We start from the raw sequence: 19,527 nt of genomic DNA on the forward strand, positions 1-19,527 counted from the left end.
GTGATATTGAAATGAGATTTTGTCAAATGGTAGCATGCACAGGGGAGATTATTTTGCCAAATGGTTAACACATAGGACTTTCTTATCCACGGGGATATAACATAAGCTATAACTTTTATTTTTATTTATTTATTTTTTCTCAATACAGTGCTGAAATAATTAAGTTGCAATGACAATTAGTGAAAAGAGAATTTACTAGTATGAAAATAAACATGAAATTTCTTCTCCCCTTATGTTACTGGAAACTGACATAACTAAGTTTTCAGTACTCTAGTAACCTCTCTGGTCGCCACCTCCTTTACATATTTAATGAGATACTCTGTTCCAAGTTTCTGTCCGTATAGCTATTGCAAGGTTTTTGTGGAAATTATACTGTATTTGGCAAAAGAAGCCAAAGTAAAACTGTCAACAAGAGAAATGTAGTCGTAACTAATATGTGATGAAAAAAGGTTAACAGTGCAGACTAAAACACACTGCCAATTCTGTTCCAAGTTTGACAGAATCCTGTAACCCACTGTATTTTTATAGTGAACAACTGGAATGGAAAGTTATCAAAAGATTTCCTTTCTGTTCCTCATCTGAGCAATATGGAAATAATTCACAGCAAATAGTGTATCATATTTTTGCTCCTGGTTCCATTCAGAGTGAAGTGGTTGACTAATCCACTTTAATTGTCTTTTGATGTTTAAGAGATAGATTATATACATTTATATGTTTTAACCTTCATGGCTAGTCTCAAACAGTTCGTAAAGTAATGACTATCATATTTTCATAACCTTGTTATCCACAGAACGCCTGGCATCTTTTGCGTAACAGATATATTTATCTAGCTGCCACGTTAAATTTTGCATTTTTGCTAAAACATGACAGAAAATCAACACCGAGAGGCCCTCAAAACAAAGGCATGGAGTGACAATCATTGCAGCTGGAGCACGTGAGCGGTGCCAGAAATACACTACTAGATAATTGTGCAAATGACAGGTGAATGAACCTTATTCTTGTGATTTTAAAGAAACAATTTGATGAACTATATTTGTATCTTCACTGTGCAGTGAGTTATCTTTTTGCATTCCTGTTGTGTTTTGCAAAAGAAACAAAATTTAACATGGCAACTAGATAAATCTGTGTATTACTCAAAACTCCTCACTGATGTTGCTCCTCTGAAGAAATGAAGTTCAACAAGTCAAAAGAAAACAAATCGTCAATTCTGTTGCAATTTCAGGGGTATCCTGTAACCCAGTGCATCTTCAATACTGTACAGTTGGGACTGAAACTCACTGAGGGTTTTTCTTTTACATTTGAGTTATCTTTGAATATGAAAAAGCACATTTCCATTCTTATTCATGTACTTAGTGAAAGAATGAATGTTTTTACTACAAATATAATTTAATTCAGCAGTGATACTGACTTTGATGAATTGTTAGCAATTTTCTGCAAGTCGCCAGTGTGTCACAGCTTAGAGTTTTATTGGGTAAGTACCAGTCTGAAAAATGCACCACTGTTCTATCAGAAACAACAAATTTGATGCCTGTTTATCTGTGAATAACAATGTTATGAAAACATGATAGTAGTTGATACTAGCACTTGAGGTCAAAAGAGATTATAAATGCATATAATCTATCTTTAATACATTAAAAGATAATTAAGGTGAATAAGTTCACCACTTAACTCTGAATGGGGATAGGAACAAAAACTATGGTACACTATTTACTGTGAATTATTTTCATATTTCTGAGAATAAGAACAAGAAGAAAATTCTTTGGTAAGTTTCCATTTAGTTGTTCACTACTGAAAATACAATGGGTTACAGGATTCCACCAAACTTGCAACAGAACTGGCAATTTGTTTTAGTGTGAATTGTTAACCTTTCCTTCTTTGACGAAGCATGGCGACTTATGAGTGATAACTACAGTTCTCTTGTTGACAGGTTTAATTTGGCTTTTTTGCCCAAACACTAACTGCGCAAACTCACCCTGCAACAGCTATTGGGACAGATTCTTGAACACGCAATAGGCAACCAGACAGATCAATACCTATGGAAAACCACATTGTGTTGCTTTGCAGTAAAATAAGAGAAGAAATTTCATGTTTATTTTCGTAACAGCAAATTCTCTTTTACTATCTGTTGATGACTCTTAAAAAATTACAGTATTGGGCTGATAAAAATAAAAACTATAGCTTCTGCTATATGGACTTTCATAAGAAAGTTCCTTATGTCAACCATTTGCCAAAATACTATCTTCTTGCCTGCTATCATTTGCCAAAATCTCATTTCGATACCTCTACCAATTTAGGAGCTATGAGGGATGTTGTGAATATTTCATTCTTGCTCCCACGCAACTGAAAATGAACGCAATACATAAAATCTATTTTTACAAGGCTGGAGACCACCTCTGAAGTCTAAAGAAAAATGTTAGCTAAATTTCATACATAACATTGGTGTAATATGCACCAAATGCACTATTCTTCATTGCAAATTTTTAAAATTTTACGCCTTGTCTTACTTAAAAGTGAATTTCACAAAAAGTGTAGCAAGATGATGAGCACTTCACCTTGAAGCTGAAATATCAAGCTTCCTTTTTTTTTTTTTTTTTAAAAAAGGGAAATAATAATGAACAGTGCCTGTAAAATCATTTGAGAAAGACTTGCCTTGGTTCTGTCAGCACAGTGTGTCACCAACTGGCATTCCGAAAGCCAGTGAAAAATGTCTTGTTCGTTCCAGATTGGTTGCAGACAAGGGGTTGCACCAGTCAGCACTGCCAGCCAGCTGCATCATCAGATAACAAGGGGGATATTTTCTTCGCTAGTTCAAGCAGCCTCGGGCCATGCATGTACCCCACCTTCTTTCTATGAGCCTCCTTACTTATGCAGAAAACTGCAAAAATCAGGTTTTAGCAGTTTCTACACTGTGGGCAACGATTATCTAAATAACTAACCATAGCAATAGACTCAAATTTTAAGTGCACATTCTTTAGACATTCATCAACTGTGGGGATAGCTACTTCTATAATGTCTATACATGGCAAATCAATGAATTTTTTACATGTTCTGAAACTGATTTTCTCAGCGAACGATGAACTATTTCTGACATCATGGTCCGTTACCAGTATTCAAAGGTTCAAAGTTACCACACCAAATAACATTTTTTTCAGCAAATTTACTCCAATAAAGCTTTGTCATGGGCTGTCACTGTATAATGTGCACTTCACATCTACACAAATTTGGCAAAGTGGTACCAAAGTGACAGAATATGGGCTAAAAAGGGCCATAACATGCCAGAAATGAAGTTAAAATAACTAAATAGAAGTTAAAGTAACTACAAAAAATTTTTTAAAACCTGAAAAACTGCAAATCCAATAAAACATGTCTCAAAACATTATTACTCTTTAAAGATGCAAATCATAAACCGAACATTTTCAATGAACAGCGATCAATGAGCAAGTATCAAGAAGAAATGTAAAGCAAACAATTTTGTGTTAATCTTATGTGTACTTATATGTTATTTAAAAGTGCTAAAGTATATAAACCGTCAACAATATTATGAAAAGGAAAGTTGCTACTCACCACATAACAAAGATGCTGAGTCATAGATAGGCCTATCTGCAACTCAGCATATCCACTATGTGGTGAGTAACAACTTTCCTTTTCATAATATTGTTACATTCCATCCTCGATTTTCCACTGTTTGATATAAACTGTCACAATTTTACTGACCTAAAGAATTCATTTTAGACTATATAAGCATCACACCCTGCTGTAGCACAGAAAACAAGGGAACCAGCAGAAAAATGCTCCTGTCTGAGCACAAAAAAATGAATACATTCCTTTTTATAAGATTGACAGGAATGGGGAACCAACTGCCTCAGTCCTCGTTTCATCTTCCTCACCAAAAATTCTGGTATGAGAACATATTCATACATATCTGTGTTGAAAGAGTGTAGCACAGAGACAATGGTGGTGGAAAAAGAGATGAGACAGTGCCAGTGGGAGAGAAATAGAGAGGACACGGCAATGGTGGGAGAGACAAAGTGACAATCACAGAGAAAGGGAGATGGTTGTAGATAAAAGTAGTGACAGCAAAAGAGAGTGGGTGCATTTTGAACCAAAATTTTAAACATGTAGGTATAGGGGAAAAGTAAGTTGCCACCAGTGTAACCAGTTGGCAGGAATCTCAAGGATTGAAGGCTCAGGATGTGCACAAAGTTGCTGTCCACCTAGGAAATGACTGAGTGAGAGAGATGGAGAATTGTTTTCATCAGAGAGAGCACACAACAGCTTTGAATTTAGGCACACTGTTGTCAGTTCTTCAAATGTCAGTACTGTACTGTCAATGACACATTTGAGATGCGACTTCAAACATTTGATTCCTGCTTCCCTCACTCCACCAAAGTGAAGGGCACAAAGTGGAGTAAAATTCCAATTAATACCCTCTGAGGTTGAAAAGTTCATCACACTTTCAACTGTAGCACCACAGAAAAAGCACTTAAGTTCATTGTGTACACTTATAAATGTGTACCATTATCACTACACATGTGATAAGGTTTTCCTCTTCTAGCAATGAACTGACGGCAGTCAGAAATGATCTGATTACTAAGTCACCAACTCACTCTATATGGATGGCTTTGGTTACCATACAAATAAATAAAGTAATATAGACCATGGTGGTAACCTTACTCCATCTTACACTGCATTTCACAGTAACAGGGCTGCATAATCCTCTCCACAATGCTGGAGAGGACAAGAATGGTTCACTTTAGAGGCCAATAGTTGACCCTAAAGGTGAACCGCCATCTGAAAACATTTCCCGATAACTCCTTTAGTTGTGCTACACCTGTTGGGAATCCAAAATCTCCTACACAACAGACAGCGAAAGCTGTGACCCAGCGTGCAACAGGTTTTCATTTTTATCAGATGATGCTTAGGTGGTATGATAACAAGACGTGGATCATCCTACAGGTACTTGGCATTTGTTAACCTTCCCCTCACTCACAAAATACCTTCTGCGTCAACAAACGGGTGGAAATCTCTTAATTTGCTATTATGTGGAACAGAAAAATTGGCCTTTAACAAAGTGATCTCACCATACTCCCCATGATGAATTATGCAAATGCCCTTTTGATAGCATTTTGACATTCTTGTAGGAGGAGCAGGAGCAGGAGCAGGAGCAGGAGCAGGAGCAGAAGCAGGAGCAGGAGCAGGAGCAGGAGCAGGAGCAGGAGCAGGAGCAGGAGCAGAAGATTAGTGTTTAATGTCTTGTCAACAACAAGTTCATTAGAGACCGAGCACAAGCTCAGATTAGGGAAGGCTGGGGAAGGAAATCGGCCATGCCCTGACAAAGGAACCACCACGGCATTTGCCTGAAGTGATCTAGGGAAATCATGGAAAATCAAAATCAGGATGACCAGAAGGGGGATTGAACTGTCGTCCTCCTGAATGTGCATCCTTGTAGGGTGAGTGGCAAAGTTACCCTGTCAGCTTGATGCAACAAAGCGTTTTAAACAAACCTCAGTGCATAACCCAAACCCACGTAAGTTTTCTTGAATGAGGAATATTTACACACCAATTCATCACCAAGTTCAATAACAGACACAAAAGATACTGACACACACATTCATTCTGGTGCATCTTTTACCACTTGTGAAGGACAAGTGCTCTAGTCCAGGTCACAGTTGGATAGCCATGAAGGGCCAATCCACCACTGCAGAAGTTAGCTCAAATGTTCTGGACAAATGTCACATGATATGTGATCAGCAGGATTGTCTTCTGATTTTACAAATGTCTAGATGGGAACTGAACTTAGTTCCTGAATTTCAGAGTCTGTGATGGCAACAAAGGTTTTCCAGTGACCGGGACTACGATGCTGCCAGCAGAGAACTATTATGGAGCCCATCCACAGATGGATATCACCACTGTTTATGATGTCTACTGTACTAGCCATCTTATAAATGAGTTGAGCAAGAAGAAGAGCACAACATAATTCGAGTTGTGGGAGAGATTGTTTGACAGGGGCTACATGACATTTGGCTGAAGCCAATGAAACTACTACTTTGTTGTTGGAAAGACCACATCTGATGGAAACACAAACATACACCAATTGTGAAGCATCACCGAAAATGTGAATTTTGTGTTTAACTTATTGAGCACAGGGAAGGGAATGATCTTCCTCCCAATCAAAATATCATTGAGGGAAGGCAACTGGATATGAAGGACATTTCATTCATCAATTATGTTGGATGGAATGACTTCATCCCAATAAAGGCTCTGTTGCCACAAGTGCTGCAAGAAGAAGCTTGCGTCCTATGACTGATGCGCCCAAAACCCCAGGCTGGTCAAAAACAGATACTATTGTACCAGGTGATCAAAAAGTCAGTATAAATTTGAAAACTTAATAAACTGCGGAATAATGTAGATAGACGGGTAAAAATTGACACACATGCTTGGAAGGACGTGGGGTTTTATTAGAACCAAAATGAAGGATGGTGCTCCACCCCATATTGCTAGACACGTGAAAGATCTCTTGCGCGTGTCATTTGGTGATGATCATGTGCTTCGCCGCCACTTTCGTCATGCTTGGCCTCCCAGGTCCCCAGACCTCAGTCCATGCGATTATTGGCTTTGGGGTTACCTGAAGCCGCAAGTCTATCGTGATTGACCGACATCTCTAGGAATGCTGAAAGACAACATCTGATGCCAATGCCTCACCATAAGTCCGGACATGCTTTACAGTGCTGTTCACAACATTATTCCTCGACTACAGCTATTGTTGAGGAATGATGGTGGACATATTGAGCATTTGCTGTAAAGATCATCATCTTTGCTTTGTCTTACTTTGTTATGCTAATTATTGCTATTCTGATCATCTGTCGGACATTTTTTGAACTTTTGTATTTTTTTGGTTCTAGTAAAACCCCATGTCATTCCAAGCATGTGTGTCAATTTGTACCTCTCTATCTACATTATTCCGCGATTTATTCAGTTTTCAAATTTATACTGACTTTTTTATCACCTGGTACATAGAACATTACACTCTGTAATCTTTCAGCACTGATGACTCTCCAGCTGCACTTGGCACTGAAGTGTGTCAGAGCCATGGTGCCACAAGATTCCTAATGTTTTTATGGCTTTTTCTACGACAAGATTACAAGGCAAAGATGTTTCTTTGTCCTACAATGGAATTTGTCCCATAACACATTGGCTACTGCAGCACAATTTCATCATTGGATGTTCACAAGCTTTAAGTTTCAGTAGTTGACCCACATAATAAGTCATACACATAGAAGCTAGAAAACAATGATTGCAATGCCATTAAAAACTTCTTCCTTCTCAAAGCCAACTGTTGGAGACATCTAGTCACAGGACAGGCTGCAGGAACAGTTCTTTAAGGGGAGTTAAATTGGAAAAAATATCACATTTTTGGATTTTTATCTCATTATAAAATTTGCAATTTTTCGAATAAAATGATATACATCTCACTTACAAACTCACATGGGAAGTATTTTATTTTACTTTTTAAAATATGATCTACATCAATTGAAAATGTTAAAAAATTTTACATGCATTACTTCAAGATCCAATAAAATCAGTAATTTTTTATATAGAAAGCTGTGGATTTCTGTGTTATAAAGGTTAATATATGTGTTTGTATTGGTCATGTCCAGAAGAGAATGGGCACCAGGTTGAGGAAGTTGAAACAAAGTTTGAGAGACAAGAAACTTTCTGATGGTGAAACCATATGAGGCAGGCTGATAGACAAAATGATTGATGAACTACAACAGTATTATGGGATGGCCATTAGAAATAATACTGACAAATTGTTGAAAATGAAGCAGGCAGTATGGGCTACACTACCTGCTTCCACAGACTGTCAACTGATGAAAAACCAGTACACCACCTTTGCCCTCCTGGACCTGATTCATGGTGCAATTACTGCAATGCCCAGTACTCATATAGTTCATACAGCCATAAACATTCCATCCCTGCAACAGTCGTGGATATCATAAAACCTATTTACAGAGACCTGGCAAATACTGAATTACTGAAGAAGTGTCTGGCAAAATCATCCCGATGAGTCGTTCAATAATCTTATATGGACTCGCTTACCAAAAAATGTTTTTATTGGAATGAAGACATTAAAGTGGGGGGGGGGGGGGGGGGGCAGTGATGCTGTTACTGCTTTTAATGATGGCAATATTGGTAGGGTGAAAGTGCTACAGCATATGGGAATCAATCCTGGACCAAACTGCATCAGAGAACTTGAATGGATGGACAAGATTCCCATTGATAAAGCAGAGTATGCAGCACAGTTGGTCAATAAGGAGTCCAGAAAGAAGAAAAGACTTGGAAAAAGATCAAGAGGGCGATATACAGTATGGTGGAGGGTGCTTCAGAGTGACTAAAAATAAAAAATTAAGCACATATTAAGTGAGTTACACTCTTTTGAAACTTTAGAAGCCATTCCCGAATATTTAAATTTTCTGTTGCATTTTTCCCTAAATCTCAGAAACCACTTCGAGTATTCAGATTTCCAGGGAGTAATAACATACATATCCTGAGTCTACTGAACCAAAAGAAGAACATAATGTTATGTATAATTAAAATTATGTAGGATAATGTACAAAAAAGTACACAAAATTTTAATCATGTAATTAAAAAATTGTATTTCCGAAAGCAAGGGCTGAAATGCAATTACTGTAGATCAGTAAACTCAAAACACACAGTTTAATGTCCTGTAAAAGTTTCATGTTAATGGCTACAGTGGTTTCTGAACTACAGGGAAGCCAAGTCACTAAATTTAACATAGGATAGAGCGTTCTAACTCCTCTTAAGTGACTGTAGATAATCCATACTCTTGCATCAGTTCAGTGATTCCCACCACAGAATTCTGTGAAATTTCCTATCACCAGGATAGAGAGACACTTGGAGATACATTTTTGCTATGTCAACTGACAGAGCCACATTAATGGAGCAAAATTTTATAATAATCGAAAATAAATCTGGTTGGATAGTTAAGCCAACCATCAAGATATCTTTGAGGGGTATTCTGTTACAAATGGCAGCAGAGCCATCAAACACTACCCTCAACTTAGTAGTGGCACTGCATTCCTTGAAGACAGCATGATATGGGAGGTAAAACTTTCGACCTACGATACCATGAGAGTTCGAGAGCCCCATGTGTCCTAGTTAAATATACTCATGCGTGACTGCAGCATATTCACGTTTCAGATTTGCATGCCTTTGAAATCTTCTCTAAAGGTGTTCCAGACTTCATCCGGTTTCACTGGCAGACGAACCAGAAACCTCCCACCTTCATCTTGAGCTGTGAGACACTAAATGCAAGCCTCACACTGCAGAATGAGACATGTTGCATGCAGCTGAAGGAATCCTACCAGGCAAAATCCAGCTATGAGGGTAATCCCAAAACTAAGGTCTCTCATTTTTTAAGTACATAGACCTGTTTATATCAGTTTACAGCTTGAACTTTTAGCTATTTTTCGACATAATCACCATTTCTGTCGATGCATTTTTGTAGACGCTGTGGCAGTTTTTGTATGCCCACGTCATACCAGCTCACTGCCATGCTGTTCAGAAAGTTATGAACCTCAACTTTCACCAGCTCATCAGAGCTGAATCGCTTTCCGGCCAAATGTTCCTTTAACCTAGGGAACAGGTGAGTCACTGGGCGCCAAATCAGGACTATAGGGTGGATGGGTGATTATGTTCCACTGAAACTGTTGCACAAGAGCAACGGTTTGCCGAGTGATGTGTGGGTGAGAGTTGTCATGGAGAATGTGTATGTCCTTGCTAAACATTCCTCTTCTCTAGTTCTGAATTGCCCATTTGAGTTTTTTCAGAGTCTGACAGTACCTGTCAGTGTTAACTGTGGTCCCAGCGATTCATTTCCGACAATGAGGTGAAAGAAGAGGTTCATAACTTTTTGAACCGCATGGCAGTGAGCTGGTAAGACATGGGCATACAAAAACTGCCACAGCATCTATAAAAATGCATTGACAGAAATGGTGATTATGTCGAAAAATAGCTAAATGTTCAAGCTGTAAACTGATGTAAACCATTGTAGAAATAAACAGGTCTATGAACTTATAAAAAATAGGAGATCTCACTTTTGGGATTACCCTCATAAATTTAGTTTCAATCAGTGATGGATCTTTTGGTTTCTCCAACCTTACCCTACATACAACATCGAAGAAAGCCTTGGCATCAAGAATTGAATCTACTGTGGCAAGCATCATCTTGAACTAAGGATCAGCAAGTGGTAGATCAAGGGGGACATTCCTACATCTTATATCTATACAGCTTTCTGTTAAGTCACTGGCGACATTTTCCACAACAGCACAAGTGGTTCTAACTTGAAAGTCACTAAGCCTAGACAACAGTTCAATGTTATGGGTATAAGAATTGAGGCTGCAAAGGCAATGTCTTTGCCGTCGCAGGAAATGACTATTTTGTTTCAATTTTAGTTTGGTTGACATGCCTTAGATATAAAAGACAGCTGGCTCACACTATCTTGCAGCACACTACAAGACTGCAACTTACCCTTGTTGTCTAATGTCGACAACTGCATCTGTCAACAAAACATTAAATTTTATGTTTGATCTCCCCTTCACAGGCTGATTGGCCAAGGAGTAGCTTCCAGATTCACCATCCTGTTTATCTTTTGAATCAGCTGACTTGTGGAGCAGTATATTGTGCCTTCCCTTACAGGCCTTACAAGGAGAAATTTTGCATTTACTTGAGAAGTGACTGGACACATGCACAAAAAACAACACTTATTTCCTGTTACAAATGCCTGCCGTTCATCGATACTTAGCATTTGAAACCTCTTGCATTTGCTGATAGCATCAGGTTCTTTACAAAACTGACACAGTTCCCCCAGCATCAACATTAGCCATATGTCCCTTCCTCACATTCCTCATTTGATTTGAGTTACTGGCTTGTTCTTGTGGACTGTCTGAGGTGATGTCTCTGAATCTGATCAAGAAGAGCTTGTTATAAAACCAAAACATCTATCAATTGATTCTGTGTGGTGAATGTGCATCCAGACATTTTTACCTCCCACTCATGATCTGTGGGGTCACAAAGCAACCAGAATTGCTTCTGAAAGAATGATGGAAGCAGCTACTGAGGTAACAATGTTCTTGTGGAGTGCACATAGGGAATGTTAGGCCAAAACAATGGGTCACATACAAGGCAAAGATCAAAAGATCACTGAATTGCTTCTGGGGTTGAATGAATGAAATGTGTACAGTTATTACAGGATGTCTGAAACCTACAGTGCCTGTAAAATTATACCAGCCGCAGGCACTGTGACACCAGATATTTGTCATGAAGTAGGCAGCCAATGCAGAGAGAACTAATCAGACTTATCAGGAAAACAATCCATTATATGGGCACATTCCAGCAGTTACAGTGTTGATGTCCAGAAGTTTCAAGGCCGCTTCAGTGTTGTAAATAGCAGTAGCTATCAGCAAGGAAACAACTGTAAATTTCTCGACTCTGGAATAACTCCACCTGGCCACCGCTTCGGAAACCCTCCCACCTGGGCATGAACACAACTGGATCATACGGAGGTCACTCAGCAGTCTTTCAATCTGGAGTTGGAAGATCCAGGAGTAACCACCACAAATGGCACTTCCCTGTGGACTACAGGAAGAACACGCCATTGAACACCTAGTAGTATATCAACTATGCCCTGAATTTTGTACAGAAGAAGATCTTCTGCTCACAACTCAGAGAGTTTTGGGCAACAACTTTTATTATTAATGATAATTATCATGTACTGCATTTGCTCCCAACTCAAATGAGTTAATAAATAAAGCAAGGAAACTATGAATGTAAAAAATTTTGATGGTAAATTGCCAAAGCATCCCTAACAAAATCCCTGAGTTTACTGCCCTCCTGGGAAGGTGTCACACTCAAACTGTACTCTGAACCCACAGCTGGATGAAATATTTAATGAGGTATTAAACGTATATTAAAAACACTGGTTAAACAGCACGGAAAGGATGGTATTCATTGTGACTGGCTACATATTGTCTACATAGGTGGAAACTGAAAGTGACTGCGAAGTTATCTGGACACGAGAAACTTTTCTACGTGAACACAAGTTAATCATTTGATGTTTTTACCAACCACCTGATTCTGCCATGACAGTTACAGAATCATTCAAAGAATGTCACTGCTCAGTGGCACAGAAGTAGCATAACCATGCAATATTAGCTGGAGATGGCTTTAACTTACCGAGTACAGACTGGGAAGTCTATGGATTCATTGCAGGTGGTATGGAAAGACAACTCTTGTGAAGGAGTCCTCAATACATTTTCCACAACCTGAGCTGAGCAGCTAGTTTGATGACCCAAATACTATGGAAAAATTTTATACCTTGTAGCTACAAACATGCTTGATGTTACTGAAAGTGTCAATAGAGGGGCAGGGATTAGTGATCATGGTGTCATCAAAGCGAAGATGGTTAGTAAAGTTAATAAATCCAGTCAGAAGGCAGAAAGAGTTTTTATGCTGGAACGAGCGGATAATCAGTTATTAATGTTCTGCTTCAATAAAGAATGGGCATTATTTTGTTTCCAATATTCTGGACATAAATAGTTATAGGCAAAGTTTAAATTGATTGTAAATTTGTAAATTGTGTTCTAGAGAAGTATGTCTACATCTACATCTACATCTACATCTACATCTACATCTACATCTACATCTACATCCATACTCCGCAAGCCACCTGACGGTGTGTGGCGGAGGGTACCCTGAGTACCTCTATCGGTTCTCCCTTCTATTCCAGTCTCGTATTGTACGTGGAAAGGAGGATTGTCGGTATGCTTCTGTGTGGGCTCTAATCTCTCTGATTTTATCCTCATGGTCTCTTCGCGAGACATACGTAGGAGGGAGCAATATACTGCTTGACTCTTCGGTGAAGGTATGTTCTCGAAACTTTAACAAAAGCCCGTACCGAGCTACTGAGCGTCTCTCCTGCAGAGTCTTCCACTGGAGTTTATCTATCATCTCCGTAACGCTTCCGCAATTACTAAATGATCCTGTAACGAAGCGCGCTGCTCTCCGTTGGATCTTCTCTATCTCTTGTATCAACCCTACCTGGTGCGGATCCCACACTGCTGAGCAGTATTCAAGCATTGGGCGAACAAGCGTACTGTAACCTACTTCCTTTGTTGTCGGATTGCATTTCCTTAGGATTCTTCCAATGAATCTCAGTCTGGCATCTGCTTTACCGACGATCAACTTTATATGATCATTCCATTTTAAATCACTCCTAATGCGTACTCCCAGATAATTTATGGAATTAACTGCTTCCAGTTGCTGACCTGCTATTTTGTAGCTAAATGATAAGGGACCTATCTTTCTATGTATTCGCATCACATTACACTTGTCTACATTGAGATTCAATTGCCACTCCGTGCACCATGCGTCAATTCGCTGCAGATCCTCCTGCATTTCAGTACAATTTTCCATTGTTGCAACCTCTCGATACACCACAGCATCATCTGCAAAAAGCCTCAGTGAACTTCCGATGTCATCCACCAGGTCATTTATGTATATTGTGAATAGCAACGGTCCTATGACACTCCCCTGCGGCACACCTGAAATCACTCTTACTTCGGAAGACTTCTCTCCTGCTGCGTACTGTTATCTAGGAACTCCTCAATCCAATCACACAATTGATCTGATAGTCCGTATGCTCTTACTTTGTTCATTAAACGACTGTGGGGAACTGTGTCACACGCCTTACGGAAGTCAAGAAACACGGCATCTACCTGTGAACCCGTGTCTAAGGCCCTCTGAGTCTCATGGACGAATAGCGCGAGCTGGGTTTCACACGACCGTCTTTTTCGAAACCCATGCCGATTCCTACAGAGTAGATTTCTAGTCTCCAGAAAAGACATTATACTCGAACATAATACTGAGAAAATGGATTAAGGATGGAAAAGATGCACTATGGTTTAATAACAAAATTCAGAAAATGCTGAGGAAAGAGAGAGTGTCGTATTCGCAGTTCAAAATAGACTACAGAAATGCCAAAGGCAACAGTTATCAGAAATTTGTAAGCCTGCACAAAAAAAAAAAAAAAAAAAAAAAAAAAAAAAAAAAAAAAAAAAAAAAAAAAAAAAACAGCAGTGCAATGGGTAAGTTGTTATGGTGTTGGACTGCCAAGAGGGTGAGCCATGTTCAAAACTTCCTTGTGGCATTTATTTATTTATTTATTTATTCTTCACAACATTATGAACTATCCGTCCAGTCACTGAAATGTTTGTTCTCTTTCTGTAGTCTTGGCAGTTGTCATACTATACAAGGGTTATAGAATATGACTCGTGTAGTAAGAATACATTATTGTTGCAAGTAAATGTGATCAATAGTGGGGGCAGGCAAGATAGCACGTTGACACCTCATAGAAATTAAAACAACAAATATATGGGTGTGAACTATGCAAGAACAAAGGAATCCAAGAGTCAAAGACTTCCAAAACAGAATGCAGCTTCAAAAACAGATTTTGACAGAGGACAGAGAAACTGTGTGGTTGTGAAACTAGTGCATTCATTTGTTGCAGCTTATGTGACAAACTATTACATTTTCATCATTTCCTTGGGAGGGGTCACAGTCACATTCGTACGAACACCTGTATCGGACAAGGAGACATATCTCACTCATCATTCGTACAAGTTAGGTGCATCAATAAGAGATTCCTATCATATGACAAACGTACTGTCACAAATGCTGTGTATAACACACTAGACGCATTTTCCAGTGGAGGATTCAGCTAACTAAACACCTGGTCCTCAAATGTTTGTGGTTTCCATTCGAAAGCCACTTCCTTTTAGCTGTTAATAAAGTAGTTGTCCGTTTTCTGATTGACTGTCCACTGGACCCACTTACCACTAAATCTGAGGGGAGTGTGAAGGGGAGTTTCCCTTGTTAGTGAAATATCTTAAAGCAGAAGTTCACATTTAATAAATCATTCACACAAGAAAATCACAGACTTTCCATAATTAGATTGTCACACTGACTCCAGTATGGAGGATGCACACAAAAGCATTACTGGTATTGAGAAGCAACTGAAAGAGTTGAAAACAAATAAGTTGCTTGGATGAAGCTTTGATTCTGTTTTACACAGAATACTCTTCAGCATTGGTCCCTTTCTTAGCTGGCATTTATCGCAAATCTCTCACTCAGTGCGAGGTTCCATGCGAATAAAAAAAATGTAGGTGACTACTGTAAAGAAGAAGGGTAAACGAATGAACATTCAAAATTACAGGTAAATATCCTTGATACTGGTTTGTTCCCGAATCCTTGAGCAAATTTTTAGTCAGAATATAATAGCTTACCTAGAGACAGAAAAACTTCTTTCGTCAAATTAAGGACAGATTTAGAAAACATTGCTCATGCAAAACTGAGCTAGCTGCTTCTCGCACTATATCCTGTGAACTATGGATGAAAGGCCACAGACAGATGGTATATTTCTAGATTTCCGGAAAGCAGTTGTTTGACACAGTGCCTCACTGCAGACTGTTAACATAGGTCTGAGCATATGGAACAGGTTCTCAGATATGAGTGGCTCAAAGACTTTTTAATTAATAGAACCCAGTACATTGTCCAGGATGGTGAGTTCTCATCAGAGGCAAGGGTGTCGTCTGAAGTGTTCCAGGGAAGTGTGCAAGGACTAATCTCGTTCTCTACCTGCATAAACAATTTGATGAGTAGCAATCAGTGACTATTTACTGATGATGATGTTATGTATGGGCAAGCACCATCGTTGCTTCACTGTGGGAGGGTACAGAATGACTTAAAGAGAATACGTATCTGGTGTGATGAATGGAACATGATCTAAATGTAGGAAAATTTAAGCTAACACTGGTAAGTAAGAAAAACAATCTGTAATGTTCAAATATGGTATTAAGTTTAGCTAAGGCATTGCAACATATAAAGTTTTCCTCAAGAACAGTTGCAGCCACTGTCAGATCAGGGTGTCATAAAACTGAAGGCAGAGGAAGAGAAATCTGATGGAATCACATTTATCTCTCACATAATGAAAACATCAGTCAAAATTGGAAGAACTCTCTGGCAGAATAATGCCAAGTATATTTTCTGCCTCCTGTCCAAGATGAAAGCCTTGTTGTGGGTCTGCCAAGGACTCCAGAAACCAAGGGTCTACTACGTGCCATGTCAGGGCAGGAAATGTATGAAGGCCAGATTATCTCTACAGTACAGGAAATAAGTGCACAATGCAAGTGTCATACAGGTAAGCAACAAACAACAAAGCCAGATCCAAACAACATATCACAAATTATGACGGCACCAAGTTGTTAAAAACCACACCAACATGTTTTAGGATAGCTTTTTAAAAGAGTCTGTTGAGATCCAGTTACATGAAGAAATGACAAAGTCAGCACTTTCCAACTAGGTAAGGCTTGGAATACAGCCTTGAGCACCATCAACATGCAGCAAAAGATTGCAGGAAGATGCACTCATGCCACACTACATCAGCAGCATCTCAAACTTCGTGATGGCTCATGTTATGACCAAGCACTTCCATCTCTGTATCACCAGTGGAGCTGCACTTAGGTGTAGTGGACTTCAGAACAGCAGCAGGAGGAAGAGATTATATAAGATGGCATCCTGAAGTTGGCAACACGTCAGATTTCCAAAACATCATACTGTTTGGACAATGTCACATGGTTCGATATATGACAATATTTCAAAATCATCATCATGGTGGCAATTCAAACTGGGAGGGGGGAGGGGAAAAAAGGTCCCTGAGAATTCCGGGTGTGAAAATGAAGAATGATGTCAAAAAGCTCCTGAGAAATTAATGGCAAGTGGGGATGTCAAACACAATAATGGCTTTTCTTTCCTCTCAACTGAGCTATACTAACCAAAGTTTTTGAATATCAATCATCAATAATTTATATGGAATAATATATAACTAACAGTCAGAAATATTAAGTATTTTAAAACTTGTGATTTATGAATGCCAATGAAATTAAATTTGAATACTAAGTTAAAAACAGAATTCCCTGAAATTTTATAAAAGTCCTGAAATTCCATGAGATTCTCCAATTTTCCCAGGTAAAATGTAATTCCCTGAGAACTCCACATTTTCCACAAGAGTTGCCACCATGATTATACACCACAAAAGTCAACAGTCTCACAGATTTTGACTTCCTGCAATTTGAGACAGCGCCTGCTGACAGAAGTGACACTATTAGAAATATAACAAATTGAAAGGATAGTTGCTACTCAGCATATAGCGGAGATGCTGAATCGCAGATTGGCAAAGGTCTGGCTACAGCTGCCTGAGACTGTGGTCGTGTGTGAATTGTGTGTTGTCTATTTATGGCAGACGCCTTGTTGGCTGACAGTCTTTTTGTCGTGCCTATCTGCAACTAAGCATCTGTACTGTATGGTGAGTAGCAACCATCCTTTTCATAATATTGTTACACTCCATCCTGGATTTTCCAATGTCTGACACTATTAGGAACTACATACAAAAATAAGTCAGAACTCCTTGAGATGCTATTCATCAAGGAAGTTCCCTGAAGTTTACTTCATGAATGATGCAGCTGTCGGCAATTACATTCCGAAGTGAAACAAATTTATCATACTTATTTTATTTCACAGTTGACAGATTAGCAACAGCAATAATAAAAAACCAGAAATGAACTACATTGGCTCACTGCAGAACCAAACACACAAATGCCACACTCAAACAATGAGATACATGCTTTAAATGAGTGTGTATAAACCACCCTTTCGAATAAAATGCAAAACCATGTCTGTTGCCTGGACATCATCACTTAACTGTGGAAACAAAGAATGGTCAACCTACAGTGTATGATGCAAAGCAGTGAAGTTGTGATGCTAACAGGAATGGACCACCAACAAAGAGGCACCACATTGACAAATGGTTGGTTCCTCTCACCTTATGGTCACATCCTGAGTCAACCAGGTATGGGTGATACTTAGATTGTAAAGGATAATCGATTCGCTTCAAGAAGCATAGAGGGAAGATCACCATGCAATTGTTGATTCCTTTATGGTACATAACCATTCTAGTCTCCAAGCCTCCAAAAGCTAAACATGTGGTGTCAAAATCCTGTCTGATCCCAGTTTTCTAATCTCCAACGTTTCCATTTCAGACCTAATTATTAACAATATTATGAAAAGGACAGATTACTACTCACTGTAAAGGTGACACATTGAGTTGGAAACAAGCACAACTAAAAGTATGTTGTTACACATTTGAACTTTCAGCCTAAGCCTTCTTCAGGGACGGACACACACACACACACACACACACACACACACACACACACGCCATATGCATGCATGACCACTGTCTCCAGCCAGAGTGACCACTATGGCCAGAGTTATGGTCATGTGTGCATGACGTGTGCTGGTTTGTGTGAAAGTGTGTGTGTTTTCCTTTCTGAAAAAGCTTCTGCCCCAAAGCTCAAAGTCTTTTTGTATTGTCTGTCTACAACTCAACATGCCATCAAAGGTGGGCAGCACTCTATCCTTTCCATAATACTGTTGCTACTCCAAACTGGACTTTCTATTGTTGATATTAGTCATTAATTTTGTGATAAAGTCAAGCTCAAGACTCTGTGTCTATTGTTGTATGTCATGTCACAGGGTTTAATGTTCCATTAACATCAGTGTTATGGGAGAAGTTTGAGGAAGCATCTTGAGAAGAACTATTTTAGGAATAACGTGGAAACGAAAAAACAAGAAAGCACAGAGTTTGGATTATTGTTGCCATATCTTCAAGCTGTTGGATAATCTGGGATATTCTATTTTTTTGAATATGAAGTTTAATGTCTATTACGCACGCCACAAACATATTTTGTATATTACTTTTCAAGGGACAGAAATATTAAAAATTACAAAGTAACATAGAAGCTTTAGCAAGATATAAATATTTTTATTGATTTTCTTACTTTAAAAGGTCTGAGTAAGATAGATTCTTGAGCTTTGCTTTTAATTTAGTGAACTCACCTTTGTGACCCTATAAAGCATGTAAGAATTTTTTGGAAGAGGCAAATCAAGGCGAGAGAAACGAGGTAACAGTTGGTGAAAGATTGCTGTGTAGGCAGGCAAATTTTCTGCCACAAAGTAACTCCATATGCGGATATCACATGTCATGAGAGGCCCTCTCTCAATGCCTCCCCTATGGCGTTGTTCCGTATAGCGCCATGGCTGGATAAAACTGAGCCACAATTCGAGCACCCACCGAAATGAACCATCGAGAGGCCAGTGTTGCATGCAGTGTTGCAGAAACAGGAATATCTTCCCTTGTACTGCACCCAATATTACTCTGAAAATTCAAGGTAAATTATAAACACAGTGCATGAAATGTTCAAGTTCATATAAATGTAATATAAAGTACTTCAAACAGAAGTGTGAACGCATGCTCTCAAGATGGTATCCGTTAATAAAATATTCTTGGGCTTCAAGATATGACAAGTGGTCAGCTGCCGAAGACACTTCAGC

General features: G+C 38.9%; 1 protein-coding gene across 1 annotated transcript in view; it reads right to left on the bottom strand.

The window, feature by feature from the left end:
* Nucleotides 1–19,527, bottom strand: part of LOC126349411 (sphingomyelin phosphodiesterase 4) — a 169,548-nt gene that overhangs the window by 81,404 nt on the left and 68,617 nt on the right. Inside the window, exon 7 of the mRNA XM_050002427.1 lies at nucleotides 19,033–19,351. Coding sequence (XP_049858384.1) covers nucleotides 19,033–19,351 — 319 coding nt within the window. The remainder of the gene's footprint in view (nucleotides 1–19,032; nucleotides 19,352–19,527) is intronic.

This window comes from Schistocerca gregaria, chromosome 1, assembly GCF_023897955.1.
Source record: "Schistocerca gregaria isolate iqSchGreg1 chromosome 1, iqSchGreg1.2, whole genome shotgun sequence".
Classification (NCBI taxonomy): domain Eukaryota; kingdom Metazoa; phylum Arthropoda; class Insecta; order Orthoptera; family Acrididae; genus Schistocerca; species Schistocerca gregaria.